Below are 19196 nucleotides of genomic sequence, written 5' to 3' on the forward strand. Positions count from 1 at the left end.
TAATTTCATTTAAGTCTGTCATGAAAAATTTATTCATTAGATAACTCTTAAAAGCTCCCATTTTCTCTATCCCAGCAGTTACAATCACAAGATCATCCACATATAGTACCACATATATATTCTCCAATATATTCTTTTTATCCAAAATATAAATGCAACGATCTACTGGTGAATTTCGGAATCCTTTTTCTACAAGGGCTTTATCAAACATCTCGAACCAACATCTAGCAGATTGTTTTAGACCATATAAAGCTTTATTCAATTTGCATACTTGATTACTATTGCTTTTTACGCCTTCAGGAACCCTCATGTAAATTTCTTCTTTTAACACACCGTTCAAAAATGCGGTTTTCACATCCATATGATGAACTAATAAACCATGATGATTTGCAAAAGCAAGGAGGAATCGAAAACTTGAAATCCTAGCAACTGGTGCAAAAATTTCATTATAATCTATCAAATATTTTTGACTAAAACCTCGAGCAACAAGTCTAGCCTTGTATTTAATTGGATTCCCAAATTCATCATTTTTAACTGCAAATACCCACTTGCAATCGACAATGTTCTTATCTTTTGGCTTCGATACCAAATTCCAAGTTTTGTTCATAATAAGTGAATTTATTTCATCTGCAATAGCTTGTTCCCATTTTTCTTTATCATTTCTCGTCTTAATTTCTTCAAATGACATGGGAATTGAATAAACTATAGATTGTGTAGTCAACAGATAATCATTGTCAATCTCCATTTCATCATACGAGATAGGAGATCGTTGCCTAATCCTACCACTCCTTCTGGGTCCTATACTATCCTTAGATTTCCCCTCTTTAATATCCTTAGATTTCGGTTCTACAACAGCTATATCTGTTTCAGGTATAATTTTACTTTTTATGGGATCTACTATTACTTTCTCTTTCGACCTTACCATATCTGATTTCTCACTATCAGATTTATTTCTTTTACATACATCTGATTTCTCACTATCAGATTTATTTCTTTTACATACATCTGATTTCTCACTATCAGATTTATTTATCTCACCTCTCATTTCTACTGATTTTGGCATCACACTTGACGCATCAGTTTCATGTGAATCTTTTTCCGAATTCACTTCTTTCAGTACCGGTCGAAAGTTCAAGTAATTTATTTCATCTACTATTACATCCCTTACTATTTCAAATTTTCTATACTTAACATTCCAAATTTTATATCCATTCGATACAAATCCTACTAATATAGCTTTGTAAGATTTTTCATCGAATTTAGACTTTCTAATTTTATTATGAACATAGACTGTGGAACCAAATACCTTCAGATATTTTAAACTCGGCCTTTTATTATGCCATAATTCAAACGGAGTTTTATCTATTGTAAGAGCCCGCGTTGGCGTTAAATTAATTAAATAAGTTGCAGTTAAGACTGCTTCTCCCCAAAATTCCTTTTTTAAATCAGCACTATTTATCATAGCCCGTCCTTTTTCGGTTATAGTTCTATTCATGCGTTCTGCAACGCCATTCAATTGAGGAGTACGCGGAACCGTTAAATGGTAACTTATTCCCTTTTGAACGCAATAATCTTTCATTTCATTTGATAGATATTCTCTACCATTATCACAATACAAATTGACTAACTTTAAATTAAACCGAGCCTCACTCTTTGCAACGTAATCTTTGAAAACTATGTAAACATCGGACCTATGCTCTAATAAATAAGTTACGCCATAATGCGTATATTCGTCAATGAATGTTATAAAATAATTTTTGTTATTGACCGTAGAAGGAGTGATTGGACCACAAACGTCTGTATGAACCATAAGCAATGGTCGTGTAATATGACTCTTATCTTTTTCTTTATTGAATGGTAATCGTGCTTGTTTACCATAAATACAAGCTTCACATAACTGATCATCCGGGATGACCTTTTCTAAGTGAGTCATATCCTGAATCATTTGCTTATTTTTCAACTGTAAAAATTTTGTTTTTCCAATATGCCCTAAACGCTTGTGCCATAATTCATAACTATCATTTTTACTGTTACTTACTTGGGTATTAATTAAATTTACCTTTTCTGCAACATCTAATTCTATAGATATTAGATTGTTTGAAGGTTTACCACTCATCACCGTTTTACCATTTTTAGCGATTACCACGCCGTTCTCATCGAAGATGATACTCATCCTTTTCTCCTGCAGTTTCCTCACGGATAGTAAGTTGTATGGTACGTCCGGGCAGTATAACACGTCTTCGAGGACTCCACTTGAACCCATGTTACTCGTCACGTGTATCTGTCCCTTCCTGGTGGCCGTGACGAATTCCCCATTCTTTGCTGTACTACCAGGTCTATCATACTTGAGATGAGTATCCGCTAGATATTGTACAATTGTACATTTGGCAATACGTTCAGCTTTAGACCAACCCGTAGTAACTAATGACGGAGGTTCTTCGTCAACCACTTTCAACACATTGAGTTCTTGCAATAGATTTCTCACTCTATGTTTCCACGCATTGTATCTTGTACCGTCAAACTGCGGTATGTTTCTTCTGTCTTTAGACATATCCATTTTCACTAATTATATATATAAGTTAATCTAAAATGAACAACACACAAAACTTAAACACAATTAATGCACAGCGTGATCTGGGCCCATAACCTATTGGGTTATAGGGGATATTAAATAATACTCTTTCTTATAACACACTTTTTCTCTTTATTTTATATGATAAGGTAGAAGCACGTCTTTACTCAATCAGCAGTAGAAAAAGAATAATCGAACAATAGAAAAATATTTCGTCGCCAAGCACTTAAGATGCAGCTGCCCTTTGGTAGGGATAAAGAAAACAAAGATTAAGAAGGAACGCCCATCGATAGACCAAAACACTTTGTGTCCCACACTAGATATCGGATATTATTTATATACATAATAGTATATTACTCACCTAGGGAGCAAAGTATGGCATTCCGATCCGTGTAATATTATCACCCGAACCGAAGGCGAGGGTGACAAAAACGCGGGTTGGGATGTCATACTTTTCTCCCGTGGTGAGTATACAATTTTTTCTCACACCTGGATCGAAAGTTCGCTTGTAATTAAATAATAATATACTAATTTTCTACCCGGGCGAAAAGCGCCTACTTTTCTCCCGCTGCATCTGTAACAAACGTAGATGTCGCTTCCTGCCTTCCTCTCTTCTCGCTGCGTAAAACGAAGTTGCCGCTTTCTTACTATACTGTCTTAGGTATGTAATATACTATTTTATTTGTTGTCAATTAATACATTTTGCGAAGATTATGCAAATTTAACAACGATCAAGGGGTCCAGGGGTGAAACCCCCGCCGGGGTTGGGGGGCGGAGCCCCCACTTTAAAAAAATTTAAATATAAAAATAAAATAAAATATAAAAAAACTTATAAAAAAACTTAAAAAAAAATTTAAATATAAAATTAGATTCTATTAAAAATATACATTATTGTTTAAGTTTAAAAAATATTTTTAAAATAAAATTTAATTAATTAAATAGGGAGTTTATAAATTATTATTATTGTGGGGAGTGTTGAAAATCGAAGAGGTTGTGTGTGTAAGTCTGTGTGAGTCCAAAAAAAAGCATTTAAATGAAATTCAAATCGAGAACGAAGTGATTGATTCTTTGACCGTCAATACACCTTTTGTCACTTTCAAGAATTGTAAGTTTAAACAGATTATAATAAATAATAACATATACAACTCTTATAATCAAGAAAATAACTAAATGTATACGTAGTAACCTATTTATGTTTGTAATATTTAACTAAACAAATATCTTTAAAACTTGTAAAAATAAATAAAATATAAAATATATGAGACAACACATGTTATTAAAATCATTAATTATATATCATAATATATAATATATATAAGCATGAGCAGTAATTTATTAAAACATTTTTAAGGTTAAGGAACTAGTGCGCATGCTTCTATTTTTTAGCGCATGCGCACTAATTCGTTACTACATTCAAGCGGGAGGGAATGAGGCACTTTTCTCCCTGGCACAGATTCAACCGGGCGGGAATGGGGCACTTTGCTCCCTGAAAACAGGGAGCAAAATACGTACTTTCCATCCAGGTGTGAGAAAAAAGTATCGATTGCATTTTGTAGATATGGTAATATAAACGCAGAATAAAGAATACTGCGTAGAATTCAACATACTTCATAATTATTTATTATAATATTTGCGAAATAAATAATTTAATATTAATTTTTCAATAAAATAGAAACATTTTTAAATCGAAATAAAATACCTTGTTTGGTAAAATAAAAACAGACCACGCACCTTCTTTCTTCATTTCGACCGTCGATTCGTTTGGACCTTATACTTTTGTCGCATACCTACGTGCTTATCTCTGTTTATTCTTCTACTCTTCTATCGTTCCTACCTACAAAACATTTCGAGTATTGAAATAATATGTGTCTACGCTTCGTAGTATGCAGTAGCGCACAAACACACACATATTCAACTAAGAGCGATAACTACGAAGCATAGCATAAAGAGGAGACCGAGAATAGGAAAAACTATATAGCTATATTCCATCTCATTCTCTCACAGGCTTAATCCTGAATGTTTGTCTCTTTTTCTCTCATTATTTAGTATAGCAGCCGTTTCATAGCTCCATTTCCGTTTATTTACTTTTCAGATCACTCCCATTCTAAAGAAGTTTTCACTTCAAAAATTGTTAAAAATCTACGTGAACAATGAATGAATTAACGAGACCTTGTACGCCTCCAGACCTAGTATCTACTGCTAAAAATGTTACACATGACAACTTTATTTAAAATGTAACCCTATTGTGGATTGATTAAAATTTTTTGATAACTAATATAGTTAGGCTAATTACAACATTTCTTTGTAAATGAAAAATTTCTCTCTATTGAACTTTAGAAGCAGTCGTTACAAAAAATATTGTTCGATAAATATGTCCTAACGAGACCGAGTACGCTTACCACCACTTGCCTAACGGCTCGTGGAGGTAATCAGCGTACTCGGCCCCGTTGTAAACGCGCCATTTCTTTGGCTCGTGTTTCAATTTTTAAGCCCTGGAATGCCTCACTTCGCACACATGTATCGAAAATATCTATTTACGATTATTCATATTATAGTATATATTATTATATCCTATATTCATGCATATGATATTCATTTATATGATACATTCATACGAACACATACGTACAAAATGAAAAGTGTATTATATATTTATTTATATGAAAACATATATAAATAATATCAATTGTCTTATATATGTATTCATGTATACACTCTTTTAATTATAACTATTTTTTTTTTAATTATAATATATTTTTAAATTTTACTTTTTTTATAGAATAATAAAAAGAATTCAATATATATTTTAAGAAGTCATAGTACTTATAAGAAAACGTGCAAATTGTTTAATTAACACGAATCTTATAAAATAATGTTTTCAATGAAAATAAACTTTTACTACTTTATAGGGTTTGATATCGCAAGCGCACGAGGCTTTTAGGAAAAAATTAAAATCCAGGATCATGGATGTTATCGGCAAATGTCCAATCTGTCCAAAACCACGGGAATAAGCTGTTATTATTTAAAAATTTAATGCTTTCAGAACAATTTTTTTGAAAACAGACCGAAATTATTTGTACTCTCAATAAATTTTGCATTAAATCTTACCTTTGACGACACTTTTACTCACGAATTCTCTTAATAAATGTATTTTTTACAAATTTACGTCATGTCCTATGACGTAATAAAAGGTGTGATCGGTTTTTGGTCATATAAACCTTTAACAGGAAATGACCTAAAGAATTGTGGACGACTTGGCGAAATATGAAATTTGAATATGAAAACTGAAAAGGAAGAGAAGGTAGTTAAAGAATAAAATTTATTGAAATTGTAATACCGTGAAGATAGATAAATAAGAATTAATATGAGATACTTACCTTTTCTTGCTGCTGGTAAGATAGATCTCTGCTTCTTGTTCGAAAAACATAAACAGAATACTATATTATTAGTCGCGGGTAAAAATAACACTGTTAACTCTCACATTCGTTTATCTTTAAATTTTTTCTACTTCTCTACTAATCAATCTTATAAATGCTTTACGAATTTTATTAAACAGAATACCAACTTACTGATTAATACTGGATACACGCACCTAAACAAAAACAGAAGTCAGACTTATTATTGAAATTGAATAAGGACTTATTACTTAAATGAATACAGATTTACCGACAAACACAAACTTATCAACAATTACAGACTTACGATTGAAACTAAGATATCGGATTAGAGAATTTTATGAATAACAATGATGATCGTCCTTTCTTACAGAATGTCTTTAAAGACTTCTTCCTACTCAAACTTCTGAAACCAGTTAATTCGTTGCAACAAATCAGATTGACGGATGTAATATTTCGCCTTTTATTGATCAGTTCATTGGCGTTTACAATGTCAATGCTGATTGAATTAAAGAATTCACAAAGATTATGCCTTCTAGGAGAAAGTCCACTCTTCAGATCCAAGAATTTCTATGAGTCTACACCTATGGATCGGATATCTGTTTCCTTGTTGAATAATGATATTTTTTAGGAACGATAATAAACACAAGACGTCTAGGATGTTTACTTTAGATTATGGGTATTTTTTACTCGTAAAAAACAAAGCACAATAATGCATAAGAAAATTCAGCGAGCAAGATATGGAACATAACAGTTAAAATAAAATAAAATAACCTAGGAAAAAACTAAAGTTATTTTATTTCGAAAAATTTAAAAAAAGTAATCATGTTTTCATGTTTAAGTAATTAATCCATTCCTTCATAAAATAAACGTACGGCATTTCAAACATCAACGAAAAAACGTAAGAACATATATAAGTTACTGTTAGGTATCCTAAACCAGAAATTCCCTAAAAAAGAATACAAAACAACATAATGATATTTAATTAAAGTTCATATTAATCTATCGACAAGATCAAACAAGAAAGAATAATACATGCGTTTGCTGGAGGATCAAAATGCACGGAAGTTTTACTTAAAAGGTTAAAAGAAACTATAAGAATTGGATTTAAAAGATAGGCTACGTAAGTCAATTTACTAAATGGTATCCAACCTTTCGTGGAAAGAATACGATTCACTATACCTAAAATATCAAATTTTTTAATCAATAACGATTAGGAAGTTATAGTATCCAAATAAAAAGAATCGAATAATATATTCATTTATACCTCCATTGTTTGTAGAACATGCTATAATTATCCATGCTATGCCAATTGCCAATACTGTTCTGCTAAGAGCAGCATAAACAGCAGCAGTTAAACCTGATATTCTGTTCGGATATAATCCAAACAGTACCAATATATTGCATAAACTGCCGAGTATCCAAAATAATAACATCGTTTTCTAAAATAAATAATTAACATTAAGTAAACATTAATATCATCCATAAGCATATTTAAAGATAAAAAATTGTTAAGAAAATAAACGGTTAGTTTAATCTGTTAACCTTATTCCAATATAATTTATTGTTTAATTTAACAACAATATATGCAGTAATCACAATAACGAAATAAGGTCCTATTCTAACCAATGGTAAATAATATATTACTCTTGCAGTACTGAATTGTCTGTCGTATCTATAATTCAATAAAACATTAATATATTTGATTATATAACACTTTCATTACAGTGTACTTGGACAAGAGGATCATTCTATTAAAATTCGCTTGTACATATTAATTGCTGGAAAGTACTATTACTTGATCGGCCAGTTGTATATATGAGTTATTACATGGAAAAATAATATGTAAGTCGCTAGTAATGAAAGTGTTCGATTTAATTATATGCATAATAGTTAATATTGATATTTACGTGGGAACCTAATCATAAATGTTGGCTAAATAGACGATTAGGATTATCGATGAGGTAAACAACAGAGCCAACAAACTAGCTACTAAACTGGCTGAAAAACCTGAAAACAAATTAGGTTTACTAATGTTTTTGTTTAAGCTTTTAAATTTCTTTTTATATACAAATATGTTAATTGAAAGAACTCACGAGTCAGCCGAAGGCGGGCGAAGTTTGATCTTAATTATTCGAGTATCTCGCACGAGAGATTACGAAGGTAGTATCCTACTTTTATGGCTTGGACTACAATTCAAAGCTAAAGTGAACGACTGGAGCGCCCCATGACCATCGTGGCGCTGCCCTATTACTATCTATTCATTAGTTTAAAGCTATGGCATTTCTTTTTCTTTTCTTTGGAAAGGGGGTGGGGTAATATTTAGTAATGTTTAGGTGGGAATCTCTCGTGCGAGACCCTCGACAATCAAGATCAAACTTCACCCGCCTTCGGCGGGCTCATAAGATCTTCCAATTATCCTTCGTGTCTCGCACTTCGAGATTACGAAGGTAGCTGTTTAGAGTAACAATCTCTTCGTATCAGTGCTAATTATCTGATTAAAACGAATAAAAAGAAGAAAAATAAAATACATTACACTTCCAACGGCTTATACCTATTGTTAATATAATTACACAGATATATTGGGTGTTTACACCACCTCTGCAAAATTATTGTTGTGAATAATTATTGGGTGGTGGTAAAATTAGGTAAATACTTTAAAGTTTTTGGACCAATCTGCCACTTTCTTATTTTCATCGATACTAATGCCTATGTCATATGCTCTTGATGTCGTTGCATGCCTCGCAGAGTATGCCGTAATTCTTTTGTCAACAACCAGCGACACCAACGTCATCCTTATCTACCAACTCTGATCGTTTCACTCTTGACCGCACTATGCGGCTTGATAATTGAGATGAACAAGGAGTCAAAACTTCCTCGCAGATCTTTAGTCACCAACAGATATTGATTCAAAGATCTGGCAATACATAATTCTGGTTTGTCTAAAAACAATGGAGGTCTTAAAACCGGCTGCGGTGCTCCTGGTCGAGAGGTTTTGATTCTCTCAGGGATTCGGATTTCAATTTTTGACTCTGAAACGATAATGCTCGAGATATTAATCAGCGCCAATGTTTGACAGCGATGCACTGTATCCAAAGCCAATAACACAACAAACATTTCAGTCAATTTCTTCAAAGGAAGTTCCACCACTGGAACCTATTCCGTCAGCTTTGACAAAACTGGGTCTACGTCCCAAGTAGATTCGTACTTAGGACATCCAGGCCTCATCCTCGAAGAACCCTTGATAATCGGCTTAATAAAGGGCTGTTCGAGATATTCTCATTCGATATCAAAGATAACGCCGCCCTGACTGAGTTTAGCGCGCTGTGTCCAACTCCATCACCGAACTTTTCGGTCAAGAATTTTAAAAACTTCTCACACAGACACCTCATATTTGTCTCCGATGACCTGATTATTCCAACGCCACCAAAGCTTCAAAGTTCCATTGTAATTTTTTAATGTTGCTTCTGCTAGTGAAGATAGTGAAATATCCACTGATCTTAGACATGCCCTTGATTAAAAGTGCCTGGCTGATAACGTTTTGCTTTATCATCTTTGATTTTCTTAATTACTCTAGTTAGGATGGAAAAGGGGGAAAAGGCATAAAATATCCCATCTGACCAACTAACTGTAAAAGCATCAAACGCGAAGGCATCCGGATCTCCCATCCACGAGCCATAGGCTATGTTTAGTATTGATTCGCGAAGCAAATAGATCGATCCCCAGATTCCCGAATCTTCTGATGATACTTTTAAACGCATAGTCTGCTAATTCTAACTCCGCGTCTAAGTTATCGATTCTTGATGATCGGTCAGCCTCCACATTTTCCTTCAACGGGATGAAGAAGGCGTAAGCCTATAACTGGCGGCCCTCGCACCGATTCCATAGCTCACTCGCCAAGCTATGTAGCCCGGCATAACGGACACCATCCATCCTATTGATATATGCCATCGTTGTCGTGTTGTCCACCATGAGTATATCATCACTGTCACACCATGAAACATCACTGTCCTTCCGGTCCGTCGCAAAACACTACAAGGCCAATAGCGCTGCTTTAAGCTTCAGGTGGCTTATATGAAGACTTCTTTCCTCCTGACTCCATAACCTATTGGCGCTTTCACCTTTCTACTGGCATCTGGTAAGGCCTTAAACAACCAATCTTTGTCCTCTAGGGTATATTTCGGTTCGGGCATGGCTGAATCAAAACAACCTCTACTTCTTTCTAGAGCTTGGACTTTTAATTGATCTACAGTGATCTACAGTGTAGCAAACTGTACTTAACTGCCGGACAACACGTTACTACTGACTCAACAACCTTGGCTAAATCACGAATCTTCACCGTGTCTTGCTTCTTAAGATCCTTGATCAGTTTCTTTGTTGAGAATATTTTCTCTCCTGGAAGCTTCACCCTCATTATAGATGAGTCAAAAATAAACCCTAAAATTAAAATCTTCTCTTGAGCTTTAACTTGGACTTATCAAAATTTAAAATGAATCCTAACCTCTTAAGTAACTTAATCGTCTGACTCAGATTCTCCCTGCGCTCCGCAATCGAATGACCAAAACATAGAAAGTCGTCCAAGTATACTACCGACAACAAACCTCTCAACCGGAGATAGTTTATCACTGGCTTCAACAACTTGGTAAATTTTATTGGACACGTGCATAAGCCGAAGGGCAAACAATCAAACTCATAAATTTTCCCCTTCAAAAGAAATCTCAGAAATCTCCGATGTGATTACTATACTGAAATCAGAAAGTAAGCATCTTTAAGATCCACCGTACCCATGAAAATATCACGCACCAAAAGGCTGTAAACGGATCTAAGATCCTCGAGTTGGAAGTGTTTTGCATCAACAAACGTATTAAGAACCTTCAGGTTCAGAATGAACCTCTGTTAACCATCTAACTTAGGAACCAAAAGGAACGGTGAAAAGAAATCTCCAGGAATCTCTTTTACTTCCTCAATCGCGCCTATCGAAAGCAGTCTGTTAATTTTTGATTGGATGCATGCCAGTTCCTGACCCGATCAAACCCTGTTAGGTTGTGGACAAGTTTGTACAGGGATCGATTGAAAAAGTATTTCATGCCTTTCTACACACTGATTGACAATTTTGTCCTCAGTGATTTTTTCCTAGGCTTTTACGAAATACTTTGGACGGCCCACAAATATAATTACATTTTCGTCTAAGGTTAACGGTTCTGAGACCGTTGGTTCTGCTGACGATATTGGCTCGACCTGGGGTAAGATGTCTACTTCAACTCTTCTAAACTTTCCCAAAGGCTTTGATCTCCTTAACCTTGTCGACTAATTTATCACAGAACAAATAATAATTAGCTTACCTTTTGTCTAATGTTGTCACCCACCGCTTTGACAATGTCGGCAAGCTGCAAACTCTGCATGCAACAGTTTGAGATCTGTGGATCTCAATTGGTAATTTTGCCGCATCCCAACTTTGCTCCAATCTCTTAACACTTATTCGACCGCTCGTTTTTTAGGCTGCTGTTCAGTTATTACCGGCTTAGATGCGCATGCATTTCTTTTGGAGCTAAAGCAGCTAAGCAGATCCTGCTAGCTTTTGCGTAGCACCAGAGTACTTATCCCTCTTCAGAACCGGTTCTTTTTGGTTAACAGTCACCTCTCCATTTAAAATCGGTGGCTTCAACGAAAGTTTGCCCTTCCTGAGGTATTTTCTTAGGAGTGACTCACTTTAGACCTTTGGATAAATATATTTTTCTTTTTTCTCAACGATTAGCGACACTCGAGTGCAGGACTAATTTAAGTTCTTCCTGCATCGGATCCTCTCCAAAGATGCGGAGAGCATCCGCATTCAGCTCCCATGAAGACTGGATTCAAAATGAATTTAATTCATATTATTATAGATTTCCATACATCAGTTTATTTAACAATTGTACAAGATTAGGTAGTCTATTGTTTACTCTGAAATATCCTCTCGGGTCATTTAGAGTAATTTTAATCTCTACTTTACCTTCCAGATAAAATCAGATTAATATATAAGGCCCACTTTACCTCTCATATAAACAGAACACTACCATACCCACAGAGCACTACTATGCCCAGAAGTAATTATTATGATTATTTATAATCAGGTGAAGCCTCTCGGGCGTGAAGGTATAATTTACGAAAATTGTGATTGCATATCATGCTGACAATTAATCCGTAGTTATAATGGATACAATAACGTTTCGCATCTGATTTCGATCTGTTACGCGGAAATGTTCGCGTGAAGTTAAATTCGCGTTGATTTCCGAATAACGTAAGATTCGGCCTATTGAATTCTTGTAATTGTATTGAAAACAAGGATTTCCAAATTTTTGGAAAGAATAACTTTTATTCACGTTCGGCTACAAACAACTTACGAGCGTAACGGCCAGGATAGAAGAGTGTTTCGGATGTCGAGGGAGCCCCTTTTAAGGGAAATCGGAACAAGGAATCTTCTAGAAGAAGGGCGTTTTTTCATAGGCAAGGGTTTCTTATTGGTGTTCCCACGGTGCAGTGGGGGATTGCCTAAAATTCCAAATTTTATGTTCGGCGTAAAATAATAGAAACGGAAGTTCCTTAAATTAGTATGCAGCGCAGGTGTAGGTTTTATCTACTAGGTCTGGCAGGTTTAAACAGGTTTTCCAGGAAATCATGAGAGTACACCCAAGCAGGTATATTTCACGTTAGGTCTAACAGATCGCTCCGGCGTCTCACAGACTGTATGTTAGAGTCCCAAGATGGCTTCCTTTATTACAGTAAACCCCGTTGCTATCTCCTCTATCTTATCCTCTAACTTGCGAAGTCTTTTGGATGTCCTTTCCCTTAAACGATCCCGACCTTTTAACCTCTTCTTCTTGCTACTACCCATTGATAATTTTTTATCTCTATTATTAATAATAAAATACGTTAAAACTGTTTACTTGCTCCAAATGTGTGATCTGTCTGATACAAAAATAACGAATGAATAGACAGTAATAGGGCAGCGCCACGATGGTCAAGAGGCGCTCCAGTCGTTCACTGTTGCGTAGCACGCTACGTAAGGCATGAGCTGCAGTGTGTTTGTGGAAGTGTTCTGAGAATAACATAGTTTCGACAAAGCATTGATGCGTGGTTGGTGCTTTACCTATTCTTGCACTTCTTTAGTCCTCACTAAAACACAAGTCCTTTCATTAGAGAACACAGTGGAGTGGGGGAACTTTGCTCCTATTGGTCAATCAAGTTGGGAAAGGGGTGTCCGGAAACCAATTCTGGGTGTAAAGGGGCGCAAGAATCCAGGCTCGGCACTTCGATACAACTCAAGATTCACATAACATCGCTTACAAGAGGAAGAAGAAGGAGAAGCAGCGGCAGCAGTAGTAATCTCTCAAAATTTAGTTTTTGAAGGTTTCACTTCTAACACGTGTGATCTGCACACATGTTGTTGTTTTTTTCTTTTTCAAAAATGAACAACTTTGATATTCTCCCTTGAAGCTAACATGATTCTTCGTGTAATCTGATTTGAAAAGATTACACGATGTTGATCCGTTATAATAACATAACTTAGACAGTAAATTAAACTGGAAACACCACATCTGGCAAAAGAGGAAGCAACTTGGCTTACAACTTAGGAAACACTACTGGCTATTAGGTCCAAACTCCAAACTTTCTCTCAATAGTAAGGTTATAATATACAAAAGTATTTTGAAACCCATCTGGACCTATGGTATCCAACTCTGGGGCTCATCTGCCAACTCTAATATTGAAATCCTTGAAAGATTCCAATCAAAGACACTTCGCATTATAACACACTCTCCATGGTATGTCACTAACAAAAGCATTTCTAGGGATCTTGAAATACCCTCTGTTAAGTCTGTTGTTAAAAACTCTACTACTAAGTACTCTGAAAAACTCCAATTCCACCCTAATAGCTTAGCTAATGAACTGCTTAACGAAGTTCACGATTTACGCCGCTTAAAAAGATTCAAACCGATAGACAATATAACTAGATTTTAAGTATATTTCAGGTAATCTGAGTTAAGGTTAAATATATAATATTATATTTTTGTTACATTAAGATATACATCATACATGTGATATTAATATTAAGAAGGTATTAGCTATTGAGCGACATACCTGCATGTTATTCTTGTACTATTCTATTTTTACCAACAAATTTGCTTATTGTTACTTTGTAATAGATTGCAAATAAACTCTCATATAAATAAAAAAAAATAAAAATTAAATCAACACAAATAGAATATTACTAATTGACGATTAAACGAACTTACCTGTAAGTGAAGTTCGATCGTAATTATACTTCATGCTCGTTCTCAAGATTACATGTAGTATCGCCTCTGGGCGCTAGATGTCACAACTTTAGCGTATGAAAATTCCCCTTCGTATGTCCCTTCTATATGATACTTCATTAATTTAGAGACTGTGTGTAAATAAAATTGCTCTTTTTTTTTTTTTTTTTTTTTATATGGGAGGGGATGATGCTGAGTAAGCATTATGGGAGGGATGTAATCTTTTCGAACGAGCACTTCGTATAATTACGATCGAACTTCACTTACAGGTAAGTTCGTTTAATCGTCAATTATACTTCATGCTCGTTCTCAAGATTACATGTAGTTGTTTAGAGTCGCAATTTTATTTTAGGAGGGACAAGGACTAGGATAAATTTAAAAAATTAACAAACTTATATTCTATCAATCTAATCTTTGGTCGAACAATCACATATTGTTTTGATTTTTATCTTATAATTAACCTTGCAAATTCCGTATTTTCGCTTATCTCGCGATGATAATATTTTGCAAAAACTAACGAGTTTCTCGACCATCCCGCCGTTTTACGAATAACACTTACATCTACACCTCGTGACAAGGCCGCCGAAGTTGACGCGTGCCGGGTAGAGTGCCCCGTAAAAATCTCAGTATCTATCCCGCTCTCTTTTAGTGTGGTTTTCAACCACCTGCTTACGGTTTGTGATCCTATCTCTTTATGGGGTTTCTTTAAACTCAAAAACAAATTCTTCTCGCCGTTTCTCACTTCACTCGTCTTCTGAATATAATTTAAAATATTGGAAGCTACACATAAACTAAGTTTCTCTTCAAAGAATGGTAATATAAGGACTGGTTGATTTCTACCTGGGGCCGAGGTTTTAATCAAATCTGTAATCAAAATTTCTATCGAAGAATGCGTTTTTCGAATGTTTTCAATTTTGATTTTTGCAAAGGTTTGCGCTCGGTGCGCCGTAGCAAGAGCGAGTAACATCAAGGTTTTGTAACTAGCTTGTGTTAACGTTAAAGATTCTAACGGAAATAATGGCTTTAGGTAGTCCAGTACAATATTGACATCCCATGTAACATTGTACTTTGTTCGTGATGGTCGAAGCTTATGCACTCCTTCAAAAAACCGTTTTACTAACGAGTTGTCGCCTAAACTCTTGTTCGATATGAGCGAGATCGCTGATCTAATCGTATTGAACGTACCATAAGAAGCACCACTGCGAAACTTTTCTGTTAAAAACTTTAAAACCTGATCTACTTGAGTATCGAAAGGATCTAATTGTTTCTTGGCACAAAACTCCCACCATTGCTTTATTCCTGAACTGTACTGTTTTATCGACGCGTCTGATAAGGATGCGATCATAATGTCTAATGCTTCTATCGGTGCTCCTTTTCTCAACAGGCTTTGCCTGAAACTCTCGCGGCCACTAATGAAAGGTGTTGCTTCAAAGGGTGCGTCGTCCTGAAAGGTGATAATAACAAATCTTTATTAGGTTTAAAAATAACTAATTCGCTTGTCACTAGCTCTAATAACACAGGGTACCACGGTTGGGCTTTCCAATCTGGGACTACTATTATTCCTTCCGCTTTATCTCTTTTAACTTTGTGTAACACTTTTAAAATTAATGAAAAAGGTGGAAAAGCATAGAAAAAACCGCAACTGGCCCAATCTACCGTAAACGCATCTATATTTTCTGCCTGAGAGTCCTGATGCCACGAGAAAAAACGGTTGCATTTTGCATTTAACCTAGACGCGAAAAGATCAACTGAAGGTTGACCAAACTTTTTAACAATTTCTTTGAATGCGCGGTTCGACAATTCCCATTCGGTGTCTACATTACTGATCCTTGATAAGGCGTCTGCTACTTTATTATCTTTCGATTTGATATACGATGCGTACAACCAAATCCTATTGTTTTCGGCCCACTGCCAAATTTTCTTTGCTAAACAATTGAAATTACTATACTTTATGCCTCCCATTCGGTTTACATAAGACAAGGCCGTCGTGTTGTCGATTCTCAATAATACCTCGCAGTCATGTAGACCCTCGCCTAAAAACTCAAGCGCTTTGTACACCGCGAGTAATTCTAAATGATTGATATGAAGCTTTTTTTCTCTTTTGTTCCAAGTCCCGTGTATTATTTTACTACCCCTTACAGCCCCGCAGCCCGAAGTCGACGAGTCTGTAAAAATTTCGGCTTTAAACTTGAAAGTTTTAATTTTACTTTCTGTTTTGAAAATGTTCGCTTGCCACCAACAAATATCTTTGCGGGCCCATTCTGACACAATCATCTTTGCTTCATAATTACCATTATTGAAAATGAGCGCAAAACATTTTTCTCTCTCTAAAAGTTTCGTGTTTGCAAAACCATACTCAGCCGCGGGGCATAAGCTGATTAAAATTCCAATAAACTGCGCGAATTCACGAATAGTACACGTTTCTTTAAACAAGAACTTGTTACATAACTCAAAAACCTTGACTCGTTTATCGCTTGTCGGTCTTATGCAAAATTTTTCTGTGTCGACTTCTAAACCTAAAAATTTACAAGTCTGATTCGGGCTCAAATTACTTTTCTCGTAGTTTATAAGGAAACCAAGACTTTTAAGTAACGCGATCGTTTGAATCGTATTCTCTCGACAACTAGCTTTATCTTTTCCTATGCACAAGAAATCATCTAAATAAACAACCGACTTTAAACCTTTTGACCTAAGATAATTCACAACCGGTTTTATTACTTTAGTAAATACAAAGGGACTTGTCGATAAGCCGAAAGGGAGGACAACAAACTCGTAAGTTTTTCCTTCGAATGAAAAGCGTAAAAATTTTCGACTGTCTTCGTGAACGGGGATGCATAAATATGCATCTTGTACATCCAAATTACACATAAAGTCACCCGGGCAGATGATCTTACTGACAGTTCTCATATCTTCCAATTTGAAGTGCGTTGTATCTATAAAAAAATTAAGTTTTTTCAAGTTGAGTATGAATCGGTGTGAACCATCGGGTTTTGGAACCGTAAAATAGGAAGACAGAAAGTGCCCCTTAATAGGGTCACATTGTTTAATTGCTTGTTTGTTGATTAACTTTAAGATCGCTTCTTTAACCTTACATGAGTCTTGTTCAGAAAACAATGGCTCTACTGGAGGGCAAGTTTGCACGACCTGCCTTGCAAACTTGATCTTGTATCCCTCTACACACTCAAGGATAAATTTGTCCTTGGTTAACTTGAGCCATTGATTTTTGAACCAGCGCAGTCGACCTCCTGTCTGATGTACCTCTACTTCGGTTTCGTCCCCGTCCTCTGATTCTTTCGTTGAGTCTGGTTCTGAAACTGCCTGTGGGCGAAGGGTGTCTTTTCGGACCTGGAAAACTGCTGTCTCGCCTGTCCGTATGTATTGAAGCTCTTTTTGGCCCAGGTGAACGGCCGACGTGCCTGGGCATTGACCCAGTTTTTTGTCGTGAACGGTGTCTTCTTGACAGCTGGCTGTGGCTGAGTCTTCATAGTGTTTCCCACTCCGGTGATCGTCCTTGCCTCTTTGATTTTTGCTCCGAGCCCCGGCCCATACAGAAACTTGTCTGTCTTGGTGTTATTCAGGACGTCCTTGACTTGTTTGGTAAGTCCCGGTTCGATGAACGCTTTCCTCGCCGTGGTTTGTTTATGGAAAAGTCCAGCCATCAGTTTTCCAGCTTCAAACATCCTTTCAATCATCACCGCTCTGTCCGGTGGTTCCTGCGGCTCGTTGATAATCATGGAAATTGCTGAGCCCAACGCGATCATCGCGCTAGCTATCATTTTTTGGTTTTCCTCAAAATGTCCATCTTTTTTAATGGCACTCTCTGAAAGCGTTGCTCGAACTTCGGGGTTCAGCGTTGGAGCACTGAAGGATTCGTCTTGATTATATTTCTCCAACAACTTTTCCGTGTCCTCTTTTTTGAGGCCCGACGACAGCCAATAATCCCAGTGAGGCTTGAATGACGGGTGAATCTTTGCATCCACCTTGTTGGATTGGGTTGGGTCGTCACCGAACACTTGTAAAATTTCTTCGTCCACGATCTCTCCCTCTTCTTTCGCGTCGTCACCCGTTTTAGGGACCGTGTTTTCCTTGTCGCCTACAAAAAATTAACAGAAAATGTACATTTCCGACTGTCACAATTGACACTTTTAGGTTATGGTCTGACTTGACTCGAGTTCAAGCTCACCACACCTTCTTCTGGTCTGTCCTGCCTCTCGTGCAGGCTCACCAGTGATTTTTTTTTTTTTTTTTTTTACCTTGAATTATATCTTCGATCAACAATTCATTGTTTCTGAACTCGTTGCTGTCTTCGTTTTCCACCAGTGGCGCTGCAACAAACGCTGGAGGCACGGCCGAAACGACAGGCACCTTCTCGTTGCACGGGGGCGGGGTGTATGTATGCACCCTTGACGTCACTGTCGATACAGACCTACGATCGCAACTCGCACGCTCACCCCGTCTGCGGCTTCTCGATCTCGACCTGGAGCGCTCACGCCTACATTCTGCGCGGTGTCGCTCGTGTGAGCGGCTACGAGAACGTTTTTCTCTCGATCTCGAACGGGCGCGAAAACTTCGACGCTTTTTGTCCGATCCGCCATGTTGGTCGTCAGATTCTGGCGTCGCTTCTCTTTTCCTCGATTTCTTCTCTGAACTCTTCTTTTTCCTTCGACTTTCATCGTCCTCGCGATCCTCGCGATTCCGTTTTCGCGATTTTCTACTCATCTTGTGGTTCGCGACAATTAACACTCAATAATTTTTTAATTTTATACGCTGTTCGTTGTTACTTCTAACACACAAAAACATTAATGAAGTATCATATAGAAGGGACATACGAAGGGGAATTTTCATACGCTAAAGTTGTGACATCTAGCGCCCAGAGGCGATACTACATGTAATCTTGAGAACGAGCATGAAGTATAATTATGGGTAATATAATATTTTAAT

At 36.3% G+C, this 19196-nt stretch overlaps 3 protein-coding genes across 3 annotated transcripts; all 3 read right to left on the minus strand.

The window, feature by feature from the left end:
• Positions 1-6156: 6156 nt before the first annotated feature.
• On the minus strand, positions 6157-9520 carry LOC149033575 (nose resistant to fluoxetine protein 6-like). Its single transcript, XM_089176904.1, has 5 exons — positions 9390-9520; positions 7513-7642; positions 7235-7409; positions 7013-7149; positions 6157-6916 (listed from the first exon to the last, which is right to left on the minus strand). The coding sequence occupies exons 1-5, from the start codon at positions 9518-9520 to the stop codon at positions 6791-6793; spliced, it is 699 nt and encodes a 232-aa protein (XP_089033030.1). The 3' UTR covers positions 6157-6790.
• A 4783-nt stretch (positions 9521-14303) lies between these two features.
• LOC149033576 (uncharacterized) lies at positions 14304-17648 on the minus strand. The gene is made up of 2 exons (XM_089175409.1): positions 17514-17648; positions 14304-15699 (listed from the first exon to the last, which is right to left on the minus strand). The coding sequence occupies exon 2, from the start codon at positions 15598-15600 to the stop codon at positions 14701-14703; it is 900 nt and encodes a 299-aa protein (XP_089031535.1). The 5' UTR covers positions 15601-15699; positions 17514-17648; the 3' UTR covers positions 14304-14700.
• Positions 17201-19071, minus strand: LOC149033577 (uncharacterized). Its single transcript, XM_089175398.1, has 2 exons — positions 18509-19071; positions 17201-18348 (listed from the first exon to the last, which is right to left on the minus strand). Exons 1-2 carry the CDS (start codon positions 18972-18974, stop codon positions 17516-17518), a joined length of 1299 nt encoding a protein of 432 aa, XP_089031524.1. The 5' UTR covers positions 18975-19071; the 3' UTR covers positions 17201-17515.
• Between the last annotated feature and the right edge of the window lie 125 nt (positions 19072-19196).

Source organism: Polistes dominula, unplaced genomic scaffold, assembly GCF_049000335.1.
Source record: "Polistes dominula isolate Pdom_NZ unplaced genomic scaffold, Pdom_raw_medaka contig_32, whole genome shotgun sequence".
Taxonomy (NCBI): Eukaryota; Metazoa; Arthropoda; class Insecta; order Hymenoptera; family Vespidae; genus Polistes; species Polistes dominula.